This window comes from Procambarus clarkii, chromosome 25, assembly GCF_040958095.1.
Source record: "Procambarus clarkii isolate CNS0578487 chromosome 25, FALCON_Pclarkii_2.0, whole genome shotgun sequence".
NCBI classification, from domain to species: domain Eukaryota; kingdom Metazoa; phylum Arthropoda; class Malacostraca; order Decapoda; family Cambaridae; genus Procambarus; species Procambarus clarkii.
The window spans coordinates 2,778,500-2,795,785 of NC_091174.1; the positions used below are offsets into that span (position 1 = coordinate 2,778,500).

Consider the following 17,286-nt stretch of genomic DNA (forward strand, 5'->3'; position numbering starts at 1 on the left):
GATAAAATACTAAATAAAATTAAAGATAGTTGTAAAAAAATGATAACTTATTAAATTCAATCGCAAATCAGCTGTAGAGCAAGAAGTTCCCGCCAAATGCTGTATGTAAACAGTGGCTGGACACGAGGGTTACTGGGTACTGGTGCAGGCAGCTTCACAAGCTCTTGTTCCTGGCGTACACCACCTCTGTACCTCGTGAAAAAGATCTGGGTCAGAAAATATAAGAAACGATTGGATTGATACAGTAAGCTAGGCTATTATAGTCCTTCAGACCAAACTACAACAACGACTCTTAGTATATAAAAGCTAAAGAAGGCGTCATTTTCTTCATCATGCCTGGTGTTGATGACTGGATACAATCCCCTCTCAGAACCGTTGATAGGATTTTTGGTAAGGTTAACAAGTGCTGTGTATGTTGTATATTTTGATTATATTTTCCAGATCTCTTTTTTTCAAATGTGGAAAATTTCAAGTGTTCCTATGACGAACATTTTAAGCCGTCCATCATTTTACAAAGGATCTCTGTAGGACTGTTGGGTTCGTTCTTTACTTTACAGGCAGGTTTTTCTAATCATAATAATGTTTATACTGTTAGTTTAGGCTACGTTAGGTTGGGTTTGGTAAGGTTAGATAGGTTTTAAAATCCTGTGTATGATGTGACTTTTATCCACTGATTGGGTGGGATGCAAGACCTGGTATAAGGTGAACAGCATTTTCAGCATCAGTGATGTTAAAGGTTATACGGATGCATACTTGAATTTGTTTTATTCTAGGGAGTATATTAGTATTAATGTCTCCGTGTTCTTGTGAACAGAGAACACTTGTCTAACCTATATAGTTGTGCTTTTTGGATGTGTACTGGTACATTAGAACATGAAGAATGAAGGTATCTGCAGAAGGCCTATTGGCCCCATACAAGGCAGCTCCTATTTATATCCTCCCAATCTTATTCATATATATATGTCTAACCTATGCTTGAAACAATCGAGGGGTCCTACTTATGTTATGCGGTAATTGGTTCCACAAATCATCAACCCTGTTGCCGCATAACATAATAGCATGTTACTTATTATTTGGATACAGTGTAATATAACAATGTAACTTGTATTTTGCTCTAAAACGGTGCAAAAGCGAGTTTGCTAGTAGTTGGGTCATCATTGATTACTTTAAATTGCATAGTTTCTGCAATTTTTAGATCCAGTGCTGGCTAGACCAATCTGTTCATAACTTGTTAGGCTAAGTGACACTTGCTGTCTATAGTGCCACACTATTGACATCTGTAGAGTAATATATCATTGATGTTATTCTGATTTTCACTCAGTGGCATGTATATTTTGAGTATAATATACTAAATGCAATGTTTTTAGGTATTTATAGAAGAAAAATATATTTTGTAGGCTAATACAGATTTTTTTAAAAGAAGAATGTACAGGTTTCATTTTGTTTTTAATTTATTGATGGTGAGATGATAAAGTAAAACCATATTGAATTCATGGGGAAAATCATGGCTAATGTGCATCTGAATATGACAATATTGTAACCAAGATTTATTTTCTCATTCTTTTTTACTATACAGTAACATATATCTACAATAATTACTAACCTAAGAGCTGTATTTAGTTTATTGAAGAGTTTCTAGATGGTCAATTCATAAGTTATAAAGTTGAACCAGGGTTTTCATTTCATTGACTGACATTTCTCACACTGCTTATTTTGTTCATAAAATCTTATTTTATAGGCTGTATATTTTATATTTGGCAGCAGTTTTCACATATTCCTAAAGCACTGTATATTGTGGGTTAAAATTGGTAAGGTATGAAAATTCCTGTGTGACTTATGCTCTATGAATTAACCAGTTCAGTATTTAGTTGAGCTACTGCATAGATACTGTACTAATTCCAAGGTCATCATGCACTGCAGACTGGTCTCTAGGAATAGTTAGAAATTGCCTTTACCTCAAATTATGAGTACAGTATAGCAGGTAAGGAGTTTGGATACTCACCATCTGGTTATGTTAAAATACTTAAACTAGAATCTTCTTAAATCAAATTGGAATATATTTTGCTACCTAAGAGCAAGTGAATTTTTGTGACAACATTCTAGCAAGTGTTGTTGATTGACTTGATCTCACTTATATTTTAGGACTTGCTCTGAAGTTCATTTATGTTGTCATCAGGTATATCCTTCCAGCTCTTCAAATCATTATATGTTGTTGCAATTTTTTCATTACATATAGTATAATTATAAGGGAAGAGATATTGAGTTTTAGGAAACAGTTTGCAAGATGTGGTGTAAACCATATTGTGTTAATTTCTTAAGTCTTCCCCCCAGTGGCTGATAACTGTATTTCTGTCAACAGAGGAGTGTGGACCATCAGGGCAATGGAGGGAGAAGGTGAAAGAATTTTTTGAAAGTGAAATAAGGAAACCATCAGTTCTTGCAAAGGTGATAACACACTTATACACCTGTTGTTAAGTATATATTGATCAGTATTTGGCATGGTTGATTATGTCTGATTTTGTCATGTATGGTATTGTAATGTTCAGTTTCCTTCTTCCTTCTTAGAACAGACAGATTTCTATTTAAGAGCCTAAATGTATAACTGCAGAAGGCCTATTGGTCCATACTACACAGATTATAAACTATCCACCCAAACTTATACTGTACGTATACTGTACACTGTATAAGCTCGGTTATACAAAGTACGCTGACCCGAGTACAGTACAGTACAGTATTCCTATATTTTCATCTACCTATACTCTTACTGCACTGTTTTTACAATAGGCCTGTCTGATTTGTTGTATGTATTTAACACAGCTGATGTTAAATTAGTATGGTATACAGCTATAACTCTGGTAATTTTATTCCTTGTATTTGTTCAATAGGTTCCATGGGTAAACGAAACTCCACTTCATGATCTGCGTTGCAATCAGGTGGTGCGCTTCAGAGGTATGGTACAAGATATGTTTGATAATGAGTTCTTCTTGGATGTATATGAAGTACATGGCAGCAACAACAGGTCTTCTAGTCTTCAGTCAGGGCGCTACAAGGACATTGCAGAATGTGGGGTAAGATGGTTGCAGTAGACTCTTTAATTGTATTTAAATATTGGAAATGAATTGTTGCAGATAAAAACTACACAAAAATGCAGAGAATAATCACTTAGCCAAAAGAATTTAAAGGGTTTATCTTGCAAATTATTTTTCATTGTGTTGTAAACATTAAAAATATGCATGAAGGAGACTTGTGTGTTAGGATGAAAAAAATATGTTTTAGAAATAAAACATTTTAATAGAAGCTACCAAAGAATTAAAATTTAATAAATTTTAAAAATACAGTACTGTACGTATTGTACTGTGGTAAATTTATTACAGATGTTAAAATACAAATATTTTGCAGGCCGGAGAAACAATTGTGACAGACTCTCCTCGGTGTGAGACGGGAGATCGCTTCACATACTACTGCATCCCAGTTCCTGGAGAAAATGATTGGGTAAAAGAGGTCTGTATAATATTTCGAAGTTGAAGTCTGCTTTTAGCCTTTAAAAAGTTCTGCTTTTTAAAGTCCTGCATTGTAGTGGACATCACAAAAATTAGTTCACAAAATTCGTGTTAAATGAAATTTCATTTCAAGTAGAGATGGTAATAGGTAATTGGAGTTGTTAAGTGATGCCATTAATTTTTGCTTGATATAGAAATACCGATATGATAGGTAGCAATAGAAATACAGGTATGGGTTCTGTATAAGTGCTTCCTCATCTTCAGTTGGTGATTCTATTATCTGGATACATTAGCACCATTCAGTGCTATTTTATATATTCATCTCATTGGCTACTATTTTCTAATTTTCTATATTAATTTTCTTCTCTTGCATTTCCATGTTCATACTTGTGCATGCCTGCTGAATTGGGCTTCATACTTTTGCGTGCCTGTTGAATTGGACTTCATACATGTGCGTGCCTGCTGAATTAAACTTCATAGTGTGTGTATCAACTGCTTAACCTGTGTAATAATTACACAATACAATATTCAAGTGTTCATTAAAAGCATTAATATGTATTTAAAATGTAATGCAATTTACATAAGGCCAACACTAAAGAGCAGAAGAAGGCAACGGATTAAAATTTAAAATTGAACGGAATTAAAGGCCGGGAGTACAGTATATTATTCCTGTTTAAAAATTTATATACTGTACTGTACAGTGGAACCTCGAGTGACGAGCGCCTCAATCTACTAGCATTTCGAATAACGAGCACGCCACGTGGCAAAAATTTGTCTACATTGATGAGATTTCGCTTGATTAACGAGAAAACCACATGGTGCTTCCTAACGTTCCCGCAGGTTCTAGCAGATCATCGGACACCTCCGACGATGCAAATAATGTTTTTTTGTTTTAAAGATGCTAATGTTGCTGGGATGTAAAGGGGTTAGTGCTGTAATGTTGCAAAGCATTGATTTTTATTTTTTAGATAATTAGAAAAAGAAAAATTGAAAAAATTTGAAAAAAATTCAAAAAAAGTTCGTTCAGTGAATGTCAGGTAGGCTGCTCCATTTTCTAAAAAAAAAAAATGAAAAAAAATGATAAAAATTGAAATTAGACAAATGTTATAAAGGATTGTTCAGTGTATGTCAGGTAAGCTGCTCCATTATTAATAAAGAAAATGAATTTTTAATTTTTTTATAGAAAATGGAGCAGCCTACCTGACATACACTGAACGAACATTTTTCTTTAAAAAAAATGAAAAATAAAAAAAATTGTACAAATTTGAAGAAAGTAAGTCATAAAGGTTTGTTCAGTGTATGTAAGGTAGGCTGGTCTATTATTTAAAACATCGAATATCATATTGATGTTTTTTAGTGGTAGAACGGATTAATTTTATTTCCATTATTTTAAATGGGGAAATTCGTCTTGAAAGACGAGCATTTCACATGACGAGCTCGGTGCCGGAGCGGATTAAATTCGTTAATTGAGGTTCCACTACTTGATTTGCTGGAACTATCTCTTTTGTGCTCTATTCTAATGTGTAATATATATCAAGCATACATATAGAGTCTGCGGCTTGCACTGGCGCGGTGACCTCACGCTCCCTCCCCGCTGGAGCCGGTCGGCCGAGCGGACAGCACGCTGGACTTGTGATCCTGTGGTCCCAGGTTCGATCCCGGGCGCCGGCAGGAAACAATAGGCAGAGTTTCTTTCACCCTATGCCCCTGTTACCTAGCAGTAAAATAGGTACCTGGGTGTTAGTCAGCTGTCACGGGCTGCTTCCTGGGGTGGGGGAGGCCTGGTTAAGGACCGGGCCGCAAGGACACTAAAAGCCCTGAAATCATCTCGAGATAACCTCAAGAAGCATTTTACCATCCATTGTTATATACCTACTCTTGGTTTACAGTACTTTCCTTGCATATTTTAGTACTAGTACAGTATACTGTACTGGTATATAATTTTTCAACATGCCATATTGTGGCATTTCAGATTTGTATCAAAATTTCTTTTTAAGCATGACATCCTAGACAAATCTTGGGTCTATCTATTAGTTTAAACCATGTTTTCAGTGGTGTGAAACTTAATTTATAATTTGGCATTTTTAGATATATCAAGATAGGAATCCATCTACAATAAGTGCAAGTGCCTCAAATTGTGTGTCTAAAAAAAAGCGTAGTGCAACTGAAGAACAAGAGCATTGTTCAGCTGGAAATACATGTGCTGAATTAGCAACAGGAGACACAGATCGGTTGGTGTTAAAGTTGATTTTGTTATTTCTGTTAATATTGTGCTAAAATTTTAGGAATAGAATTCCTTATCTGTAATAAATTAGATGTTCAGCTTTTCCTGTAATTCATTTTCAACATCTCTGATGTCCTGTTTTTAATTTTTGTTGGTAGGGAGAATGAGTGTTAAAATGATTTAAGAACAGACTATGGTGTGTTAAGTTGTGTACAAAACTCAAGTAGTGTAAATAAAGAATGAAATTGGGTATTTATTATTCAAGCAGGGAGGTAGTTGGCCTTTTAACCACTGTTGACTTGTTTAGTATTACAATGTTTCAATGAATTTGCATTATTCAAAATGTGTGGAGTTAGTTAACTCACAGTTAACTATCTTACTGACAAGGCCCCAGAATCTCTCTGTATGGTGTACACTTGGGCATCTATGTAAGATTTTGCCTCTTCCGTACTTTTCTCTTTTTTTATTTGAATTTTTTGAGGAATACGTATGCAAGTTCTTGCTAGAATTAATGCATGCATAAACATGATGTATTTTTAATTTACGTATTATAATTTTTATCATTTAGCATGGAATTGGAAGAGGTAAATCAAGGAGAAAAGAAACGCAATAAAACAGACAGACAAGATGAAGTAACTCAAAATTTGCAGGAAACAAGCATCACTACTTTGGCTTCTCCTTCTAATGGAACAGTTGACCTCAACTTCCCTATTCCAGGAATGAACGGCACACCATGTCTTATTAAGGTTAGCTATTAAAAATCAAAAGTTCTACCAAGTATAAGTATGGTTAGTTCTGCAGCCGAGTACATAGTTAACTCTTATTGTAAAAATTTGTAAAAACTCCATTTCTTAACATATTGGGATGAAATTTTCACGACGCTGATGCCAAATAATGGGAGATTTATTTTAAAATTTTCACTATATATCATATTTGGAAAAATCTACGTCACCGGGCCTCTTAAGGCTAAGTGTACAGAGTTCCTCATTAGTTATCATAATCTTCATAAAATACTGTCTTCTTTCACCCCATATTCCCTATTCACATTCAGTCTCTACTTCCTCACAAACTCTTGCAATATACTTTACACCACATCTTTCTATAAACAATTTTTTGTTACACTTTACCTGTTCTCTTAACATCACATATGCTCCTTAGATTGTTCTTTTTGACTGCTCTCTTTCTAATCAGAACTTTCAGTGCATCTGTTACTTTCTTTCCCTAACTGGCCCAACCCTCAGTTTAATGGAAGAAATTTCTATTTTAATGACATTCCAGGTATTTAAACTGACCACGTCCAGCATTTCACTCTAATAAACACCATCAATACATTCGATATAACAACACAATCACTGAGAGGGGTGTCGACGAAACACATGCACACATTCTCAAAATTTCCTTCTCTCCACAACCATAACTTTACATTGATCTGTGTTAACCATTAACAGTCTTCTCTCACTAGGCTATGTAACTTTCTTCACTTTCTAATAAAAGTTAACAATTATCATCTGCATACATAACATTTGAAATGCACCAATTACTATGTACTGTATTCACATTAGGCTAGAACACTGAATTTACTGCTTTTGTTTACGTAAAACTCTTTCTTGGGATTAGTGGGTTTTGTTGTAACCATTTCCTTGTTCTTTTGTGCTCATGGCTTTTATAAAAAAAATTTCAGATATATGATGATCAGATCTTATCCCTTAATGACATTGTTGAAGTTGTTGGTATACTGTCCATTGATCCTGCATTGTCATTATTGGGCTCTGATCACGAGGGAAAACCTGAAATGAGTGTGGCCACAATGGAGATGGAGGAAGATGCTGTTCATTGCTTACCACCTTCTCTTGTACCCAGGTGAGACTGTGCTCATTGCTTTCTCTTGTACCCAGGTGAGACCTATTGCTCATTGCTTGCTCTTGTATCCAGGTGACTTGTCTTGTACCCACTTGATTGATAAATTATAGCAAAATTTGAATGCATATTATAGTCTATCTAGTTGATAACTAGGTAAAATTGGTAGATAACAGTATGTTTATTTCAACATAGGTTGAAAAATGGAGGTTTGAGTTTCTTATTGATTTAAGAAATAATTATGGCTGTTACTTTGACCTTTAGGATAATTTGTCTCAAATTATGGCAATAAACAGCTAGCCAGAATAAAAAGAAAATTGTATGTTCATTCAAGTCTTCCAGGATTGGAATTCTGACAAATAAATTCAGTGTAAGCAGTATGTGTTTCTTGACAAATATATTTAGGAATGAAACATGACAAATTCAGTATTCAATCCATTTATTATCATTACCCTATTTCAAACTTTCATGATATAAAGGAGACATCAGCCTGAAGAAAAAATGATGAATAATGTAGTGAACAAAGGTTATAGATGTTAAAAAAGAGAAATATCACTCTCCAAATAATTGTTATAGTACTGTACTTGGATCAAAGATTCCTATCACAAACACACCATAAGACATCACTGTATTTTTCACTGTAAATAAATCTTTTGCTATTCAAAATCTTGGTCATGATTAGTATAAAATGCAATATAAATAACTGCATAATCTGTGCCCTTTTTGTCGACCAAAATGAATAAATTTATTTGGAATACCTTTTTCTGTAGAACAAATTGAACCAATAATTAATTAGTTCAGTGTATAATTCAGTTTGTTGAAATTTTCAGATTACATGTTCTCTCTGCTCGAAAACTGTCCCATACAAACCCACTTCTTCCAGCTGACTTGGACTGCTCCGGTGGTATAAAAACACTGAAAGGGAGCATGCGAGAAACCCGGGAATTACTCCGTCGGGTTTTTCAGGAAGCTTTCTTGGGAGATGCACTTGCTGCCGAGTTCATGATCTGCCACTTGATGTCCTCTGTGTACTTGAGACAGGTAAATAACATTGTCAATACCCAAGTATCTTAAGGTAGAGTAAATTTGTTTTTCATCTGCCATTTAGTTATTGATATTGAAAGTAAAAACTAAGGTAGTATGTTTTTTAGAAAACCTGTAGTATGTATTTTGAGACGTTGATATATGAAATCACACCAAAATCTAGTCTGGCGTGATTTTGCTGTCAACCAAAAGCAATTTACGATACTGAACCTGATTGTTAGCAAAATGTTGGTGGCCAGTATTATGGTGAATGCTAGGCAGTCTCTTTGGCCATATATAACAGAATTTCACAGTATTAAAATACTTGTATATAATATGTTTATGATATGCTGATTGACATGCATATGCACAGGAATTTAAATAGATCCTTAAAATTGTTGTAACATTAATCTAAAATATCAAGTGTTTTAATACTGGATTGAGATTACAACTATTATGAGTTCAGTACAAGCAATACAATAATGACACCTTAAGACTGGACTCTATCATATCTACATTTGAAACTGTGTATGGAGTCAGCCTCCACCACATCACTGCCTAATGCATTCCGTCTGTTAACTACTCTGACACTGAAAAAGTTCTTTCTAACGTCCCTGTGGCTCATTTGGGTACTCGGTTTCCACCTGTGTCCCCTTGTTCGCGTACCACCCATGTTAAACAGTATCTTTATCTACCCTGACCCTGGAGTGGGTGCACTTGGGCGTGGGCGAAATGACCACATCCCTCAGGTGGGTTTCCCGCTGGTTTCCAGTGGCGAAACGGGACTGGGCAGATTTGCGGTTCAATCTGGACTTGTCCCGTCTGAACCCCTGGATTCCTTGCCCCCTCCTTTCGGATGACAACTCTGTCTCGGGTCCGGCTTCAACAGGATGATATCTCTGGACCTCCGGGAGGTGTATCGGCATATTCCCATTCATCTGGGGTTCAGGGACTGGTTAGGTTTCATGGTGGGGTGGCAAGTTTGCCGCTTTTGTTGTCTTCCTTTTGGCTTGAATCTGGCACCTCAAGTATTTACGCGCCTTACCCGGGTTGTGCTGACCAGTCTGCGTCTGCTAGGGGTTCGGGTTCTGGCCTACCTCAACAACTGGTTGGTGTGGGCTCCCAGCCAGTCTGCTTGTCTGCTCGCCAGGGGTGTGGTTCTTTCCCAGCTCGCCAGGTTTGGGTTCCTGATGAACTGGAGGAACCCATCTGGTTCCATTCCAGGTATGTATCTGTCTGGGCCTTGTGTGGGACTCTCGGACCCGCTACCTTGTCTCTCCTTCCGGAGGTATTTCTGTGGTACTGCCTTCAGCTGTTTTTTTTGGGTCCCGGGTCACTAGGCAGTTGTTCGAGCAATTGTGTGGGTGTCTGAACTTTGTCGGGCTAGTTTACCCGCTGGGTTAGGTCTGGCTGGCTTTGGCGTCTGTTCTGATTCCTCCAGGGACACCCCTTCCACCTCTCTCGCGATTGTTGAATTGTAACAACAGAGCTATATCACTTTCCCCTCTGCATCCTATCTAGCCTTATTACTTGATACCCTCTTGGAAAGATTGCATTTCCTATACTGCTCGTCAGTTTTGTTTGTGTTATCGCGTTCATGTGCAGTTGTACTTCTGTCACTCTTTCCTGTAAGTGTCTATATTTCTTCTCCCCCATGTCCTCTCCTCCTCCACCTCTTTCTGCATTTTTGTATTACCTCTCAGTAGTTCATCCATGCTTTCCTGAAGTTCTACTATGCTAATGGCCTTTCCTTACTCCTCATTCTTGCATTCCTATAATGCCATAAGTCAAAAGTATGCAAATTGTTAGACAGATGGACTAAGATTCAATTAATTGATTGTATCTGTTTTACATTTTGGGTGATTTGCAGGATATAATTGCACTCGGAAAGTACAGCATGAACATCTCTGGAATAAACAAGTCTTTACAAGAGCAGCAGTATACTACCTTAATGTACAAGCTGATCAGCAGTCTCGTCACTCAGTCCTCCTTCTTCTCCATGACACTCGCCAACATGAATACTATGAATTTCATTCCAAAGAAGGTACGTTTCTCTAAATTGAAATACCTTTAACCCCTGCATGGTGCACTTGAATTTCCATAACTTCTCTGTGTGCAAGATTAAATTAATTTTGTTCTAATATTGTTAAAATGCATTCTATGGTCATGAAAAAAAACAAAAATACTTATTTTGCCCATGATGAAGTGTATTGCATGTGAGTTATTTACAAACTATTGCTTTTTTTTTTTACAGGATTACAAAACAAACAGGTTGGTAAGTGGGCTGCTTCAGTTGAGCCAACACGTGCACCTAATAGTCGATGAAACTGCTCTCACAGCTGGCCAGTTAGATACCAAAGGAGTTCAGAACCTTACTGCTCTGGGCAATGTTATAAATTGGCAAAAGACAGATTATGATTTTCAATATCATCAGATTGAACAACACACCAATATTCCAGTTCTCATTCTCTCAGAAGGAAGATCCATGATCAGTAGGTGAGGTTTTTAATATTTGTCGCAACATTAAAATTTAATTGGTATATAGAATGCTCTACATTTGTCCATACGTACAATGAACTGAAAATTTGTTTTATCTTATACTAGTGGGTACTTGACATTACTCTCCTTCTCTCTTCTCTATCCTCTCTTTTTACCACCTTGTGTGTGTGTATATACAATAAATAAGATATTGTACTTGAGTCGGTTACAGATCATCCAATGTGCAAGTGCTGTGAGGCACACATCTAAATGCGAAGACTGTTTTAGAGAGAGTATCCATATTATTAACTTTACATTAATAAATTAATATTGTTAGACAGGTAGCAGATAAGGCTACATTTTACATGTTATTTAATGTTTGGCTATCAGCTAAATCTGTGTATTTGATTTATGAACAAGATATTATATCTTTCAGTGATGCCGAAGTGAGATTGGAACCCAAGAACTTGGATGTATCTGCAGCATTCAGCAACATTCAGTCTATGTTAACTCCAGATTTCCTTCAGACGCTGCGTTCATACCTGACCACAGCTCGATTGTTGGACTATACACTATCAGAAGAGATGCAAAAGGTAAAATTTATATATATATATATATGCTAAAAATAGCTTCGAAGAAATCTTATTTAGTTTTCTTAAAATTTTCTTGCACATTTTAATTATATATTGTATCCACACGCTAATTCGAACTATATGGGAAGGACCCCCCAGCCGGATTATCATGTTTTCCGGATTAACATACTTTTCACCTCTTGAGTCCAAAAGGGAACATTTTCAAAATTTGTTATACCACAGTCATGATTTGAATTGACACACTAATTAGTGTATGGGGCTGGGTGGGTGGTTAGCTGGTAGGTGGGTTCAGGCAGGTGGGTTCAGGCAGGTAGGTTCAGGCAGGTAGGTTTTGGATGGGTGGATGGCAGGCAGATGGGCTTGGTAGGTGAACAGGTTCAAGTAGGCAAGTGGGTGGGTGGGCAAGCAGGCAGGTGGATGAACAGGTGGGTAGGTCTGTGCAGGTAGGTGGGTGGGTGGGTTGGGCGAGTATTCAGGTGGGTGAACAGGTGGGTCAGTGTACTTAAAATACTGTAGTAACCATGTACTGTGCAATAATTCATTTCCCATTATTACACAAAATTATAATTATTTTTATTTGTGGAAAACAATTCTTAGTACAGTATTTCGGTGTCTTCAGATGGTGCAGGATGACTTTGTTGATAGCCGTAAGAGGGATAATGGCATTACAGCAAGTGACCTTCACAGTCTTCTAATTCTTGCCAGGTAATCCTTTTTAATACTTTAGACATTTAATAATAAGGAATGATTTGAAAATGATTGAAATCTGTTCAAGAGTGAGTTGAAGAAATGTGTACTCTGTAACATGATGTATGTTATCATACTGTGTTGATTATTGTATGAACAAGCCTTGGAAAACCACCTTCCACGTGACTACCACTACCACCACCTGTCTCCTTTAATGCCCCTTCATATATTCACCAGCCTCTTACTGTTATTGTTTTTTAGTTGGAGAATTTTCATGAACTCTCTCTATTGGCAGTTTCCATGCCCGACCTTTGCTTACTACCCCTCCCCCCCCTCTGATTCTTTTTCTAGCTCTCCTTGTGTGATACATATTGATGTCCACCCACTTCTGGTCTCTTGTTCTCCACATTCCAAAACTCTAGAGGATATTGCCTTATACTTGTGGTGATATAAACTCCATCCCAGCCCTTGCAATGCCTTGTAGTTAGAAATGTAATATTGATTCCTTTTTCCTCTTCCCTAGAGGGGAAGACATGTACTATAATTAAAGCCTCAGTATGCCTGCTTCCTCACACTCCATTGTTGAAATTCCAGTTACAATACTGTACTCTTGTACACCCACGTCATCCATATTGAGATTGTCTCCCACATTACTGTATTTGCGTCTTCCAGTTGTACATACATGCTCAAACCTAAAATCTGGATTACATAGACTGTAGTCTGGGATAACTGTCCTTCCACTTATATGTTGGTTTTTATTCCTGTTGTTTATACCAAATATTAAATATTTTATAAATTTTTTCTGACCCAATTTTCTCAAAGTGATGTCTTTTATTCAGTGGAATGTACATGGTTTTTATTAGAGTTTTGATGAAATTCTTATTAATAAACATTCTCCAATTTATTTGTCTTCTCGAAACTACAGTATATTAACTGCCTGCTAAAGGACAATACCAAAATATTCTCTTAATTCTTTTAGTAACCAATTCAATACTGTAATATGCTATAAGCCTGAAAAATCATGAGATAAAAGCACAGTAGGATTGACAATCTTGAGAAGTATGTATGGTGTTTGGAGAATAGATATGGAGTACAAAAGTCAGTAAACCACAATATTGAGAAAGCAGACTGAGATGGTTTGAATATGTTGAATGAATGGGTGATCTTAAACTAGTGAAGAGAATATATTTTAGGGTAGAATGAGAGAAGAAAGCCGGAAAGATGGAGAAACATTTTTCAGCGACTGAGTATTTGCATAAACAGTGAGTGAGTGTGGGTAACACAAATGATATCGTAAAGGACAGAACTGGATGAAGATGGTTTGTGAGAACTGAATTACTGTCTATACAAAAATTATAGGATAATTCATGAGGAGTACTGTACAACTTGTCTTTTGCCACTGTGGTGCTATAAATTACATTATAAAGGCTATAACAAATTGACATGATATACTGTATTTATTATTTTTTCAATATTCATAAACTTTTTTGCTATATTAGTTATCATTTTCTCCTGCTGATGCCTTCCCCAACCCCTCCATCTTGTTATCTTGAGACTGTATTTTAGGTTGTTTGTTTTCAACTTGTCTATTATTATACAATAATACAATATTAGTACTGTATATGCTATTTTATTTGTTTGTTTATATTGATGTAAACTGAACACATTTTTTCAGACTTGTTGCAGTGAGTTGTGGAGAAACATCACTTACTCCCGATATCTGGAAAAGTGTTAAAATTCTTGCCAATGAGCAAAAGTTGCGTTTGAGTGCAAAACTGCAGTGATTTTTTTTTTTGTAAGTGTATGGTGTTATTATACTTTATTAAAAAAATATACTTTATAAAAATATTATACTTTAAAAAAATTTAGTTTCTTCTTGTCCCTATTAAATTTAAAATCCTTTACCCAAAAGGGACGACCTTTAAATATCTAATAAAGCACAACACGAGACAAAAGGAAGGGGGTGGTAGGAGAAAAGCACACACAAACTATTTTGGAGAGGACTTAAACATTCCCTCTAATATGTTGTGTGTAATTTCCTCCGAGGCTTAGGGTCCCCTTCTTCCAGCCAAAGGTGGTACTCCCTAATGTATTATATATAATATAATATAATATTTGGGGACAGGCCCCCAAATTTGTGTCGGGTTGTGGTATCGCAGCTATACTGAACCAAGATGGTATGGCTCTCCCTCACATAAATAAAAAAATGCTGCTATTGGCTGTTGCAGGTGGAAACAAATGAAAATCAAATAAATAATTAAAACAATTTACTGAAATATTAATGAACAAACATGGCACCTGAGAATACTTTGCTATTAATATATAATGCAAAGGTGGACAAGATATGAAAATTAATCCAAAAATGAACTGTAAGAACAATGAATACAATGCATGAAGATATACTGGTGTACTGAAGCCACTGCATCAGACACGGCTAGGCTGAAGGCAGACGACGGATGAGAGAGACCAAGGTGATCCGAGAGAGAGAGACTGCCTCTCCAAGTTGTTATAGATTCAGCTACTCTGAACAAATTCCAAGTAGCACGGGCTATGGTGAGCCCGTAACATCTCTCCAAGGAGGTGGTGCCCTTTATATAGTCCGGTATCAGGTATGAACACAAGATGAACATCTGGTCAACTGGCAAACTGCTCATTTGTGACTGGCGGTGCTTTTGTGTTAAGCTGCACCACTACCAGTTGAAGGTGGCTAACTGCTTGTTTGTGAAGTCAAACTACCAGTTAGCAGAGACGTCCGTCTTGTCTCCTGAGTAGTACCAGGCCGGGGGTGGGTATTGAGAGGTGTATATAATTAAATTATTTTTGTTTATACATTTATATATTTTCACTCAAATAATTAAATATAATAAAAATAAAATATTCGAGAAAATACGTTGTTGGTTTTACAGTACCGAGTTCTTTAATATTTATGAAGGCGTCTTTTGAGTATATCCTGAGGAAATGTCGACGGAACACCATTCATTAACTTCATCCAGCAATAATTGGTGAGTTATAAACCGATAGGCTGGTTGTGTTCTAGGAAGATATAGTAGCGTAAGGCTTAACATGAGTTATGTGAAGGGAAAGCTGTAAGTCTGCTACTAATGGGCAGTAGTAGTCTACTGTACTAAACTGTAATTTAGAAAGAGCGTACCATGGCGTGATGTACTCCGGTTCTTGGTGTGTCCTGAAAGTTTACTGAAGTCCTGAACGAAGTATTTATTTATTTATTTATATACAAGAAGGTACATTGGGTTTGTGAGAATACATAGCATAGTATTTACACTCTTGTAAAGCCACTAGTACGCGCAGCGTTTCGGGCAGGTCCTTAATCTAACAGATAATTTTAAGTAGGTAAATTCTAGCAGAATTAATAAAATGATAAATACATTGCAAGAAAAAAAGTATACTCGCTGTTGGCCTGAAAATGAGTGTCATGGTTTAAATAACCCTAGAGAGGTGGATAAGCCTTAAGCCCAACATCCATACCCCAAGTGGGTTGGTCACATTAAGGCGGGAACATGTGGGTGGCGCGCTGAAGGCTGGTTGACGGCTGCTCATCGCTCTGTACTCAGTATACCAGTGGACGCCGTGAGGGGAGGTTGTTGTCACCGCTCTCGTCACCCCGTCTCGTCCACACTTATTACTGGTGTCTGTGAGTGGCTCCATCCCGCGGTGTTCCTTGTCGGGCTTGTGGTCACCTGCTGTTTGGCTGGAGGCTGATATAGGCAAGTTGTCACTAATGTTAGATCAATGCATGAATGTTCGTAATAAGGCAAATAGGACACTGGGATTTATTAATCGAAGCGGTAGTAACAAGACACCTGGTGTGGTTCTTCAGCTATACCTTGCTCTGGTTAGGCCCCGATTTGTGGAACCAATTACCGCGTAACGTGGTGGAGGTGGGGTCCCTCAATTGTTTCAAGCGCGGGTTGGACATGTATATGAGTGGGATTGGGTGGTTATAAAGTAGAGCTGCTTTGTGTGGGCCAATAGGCCTTCTGCAGTTGCCTTTGTTCTTATGTTCTTATTAGGAACATTTGACATTTCCCAATTAAAATATTTTCGTTGAGAATTCAAAATACACAAGTTTGTGTGTTCGAATGTTAATTGATGTCCCTTGATGAACTAGCTGCAGAGTTAAACACATCCACACATTGACAGTCTAAATGCACTTTAGCTTAAATGACAAGCTTACACAGTTACATAATATGTTCAGTAATTAAACTCTAGCAATGGAGAAACTGATCAAGAATTAAGAGTTTGGCGTAGGTACAATAATACACAAGTGAAGATTTAAAGAGTGAGAGCAATATTGGTGCTAATATGTAAGCTAACCTCTGAGCATCATAGAGGTTCACTACAGTGAACTAGTGTTGGCAGACATAAGACCATAAGAACAAGGTAACAGCAGAAGGCCTATTGGCCCATACGAGGCAGCTCCTATCTATTACCACCCAATCCCACTCATAAACATGTCCAACCCACGCTTGAAACAATCGAGGGACCCCACCACCACGTTACGCGGTAATTGGTTCCACAAATTTGATATTAATACCCTATTAATATCCTCTTTATGTCCATTCAAGAATGGAGACCGAGCAGGGAAGGTTGTGACATATTTCAGAATGTTCAGAGGAATGAGTTTACGGGACAGTCACTCCTGTGAGTAGCGGTGAACACACCGCCATAGCCGCATGTACTGTATTACACCTCTGATGTAATCTTTTCCATAATAATGGTAACTAAAAATCAAGGTTTACAGTTACCATCATTAGTTGAGCAAGCAAGATCATATGTAGACAAGTTTATTAGGGTAGTGAAAGTGGATGATTTGTTGCGAAACTTATAATGAAGACCCATTTTAATTTGTGTAAAATTTTAGCTTAGTACTATTTCATTAGTGAAATTATATACTTCAGGACTT

The 17,286-nt window shown here is 36.9% G+C and overlaps 3 protein-coding genes across 9 annotated transcripts in view; 2 read left to right on the forward strand and 1 right to left on the reverse strand.

Annotated features, from left to right (window-relative positions):
* LOC138349497 (uncharacterized) overlaps positions 1-17,286 on the reverse strand; it is a 691,637-nt gene that overhangs the window by 398,157 nt on the left and 276,194 nt on the right. The window lies entirely within an intron of this gene.
* LOC123756418 (mini-chromosome maintenance complex-binding protein) lies at positions 96-15,249 on the forward strand. Its single transcript, XM_045739565.2, has 13 exons — positions 96-390; positions 2,360-2,445; positions 2,886-3,068; positions 3,400-3,501; positions 5,589-5,731; positions 6,293-6,470; positions 7,406-7,584; positions 8,412-8,622; positions 10,475-10,648; positions 10,859-11,100; positions 11,519-11,675; positions 12,295-12,380; positions 14,038-15,249. Exons 1-13 carry the CDS (start codon positions 333-335, stop codon positions 14,144-14,146), a joined length of 1,908 nt encoding a protein of 635 aa, XP_045595521.1. The 5' UTR covers positions 96-332; the 3' UTR covers positions 14,147-15,249.
* LOC123756419 (metabotropic glutamate receptor 3) overlaps positions 15,393-17,286 on the forward strand; it is a 57,393-nt gene continuing 55,499 nt past the window's right edge. For all 7 annotated transcript variants that reach the window (XM_045739566.2, XM_045739570.2, XM_045739567.2 and 4 more), the window contains exon 1: positions 15,393-16,087. The gene's annotated coding sequence lies outside the window, so the exon portion shown is untranslated. The remainder of the gene's footprint in view (positions 16,088-17,286) is intronic.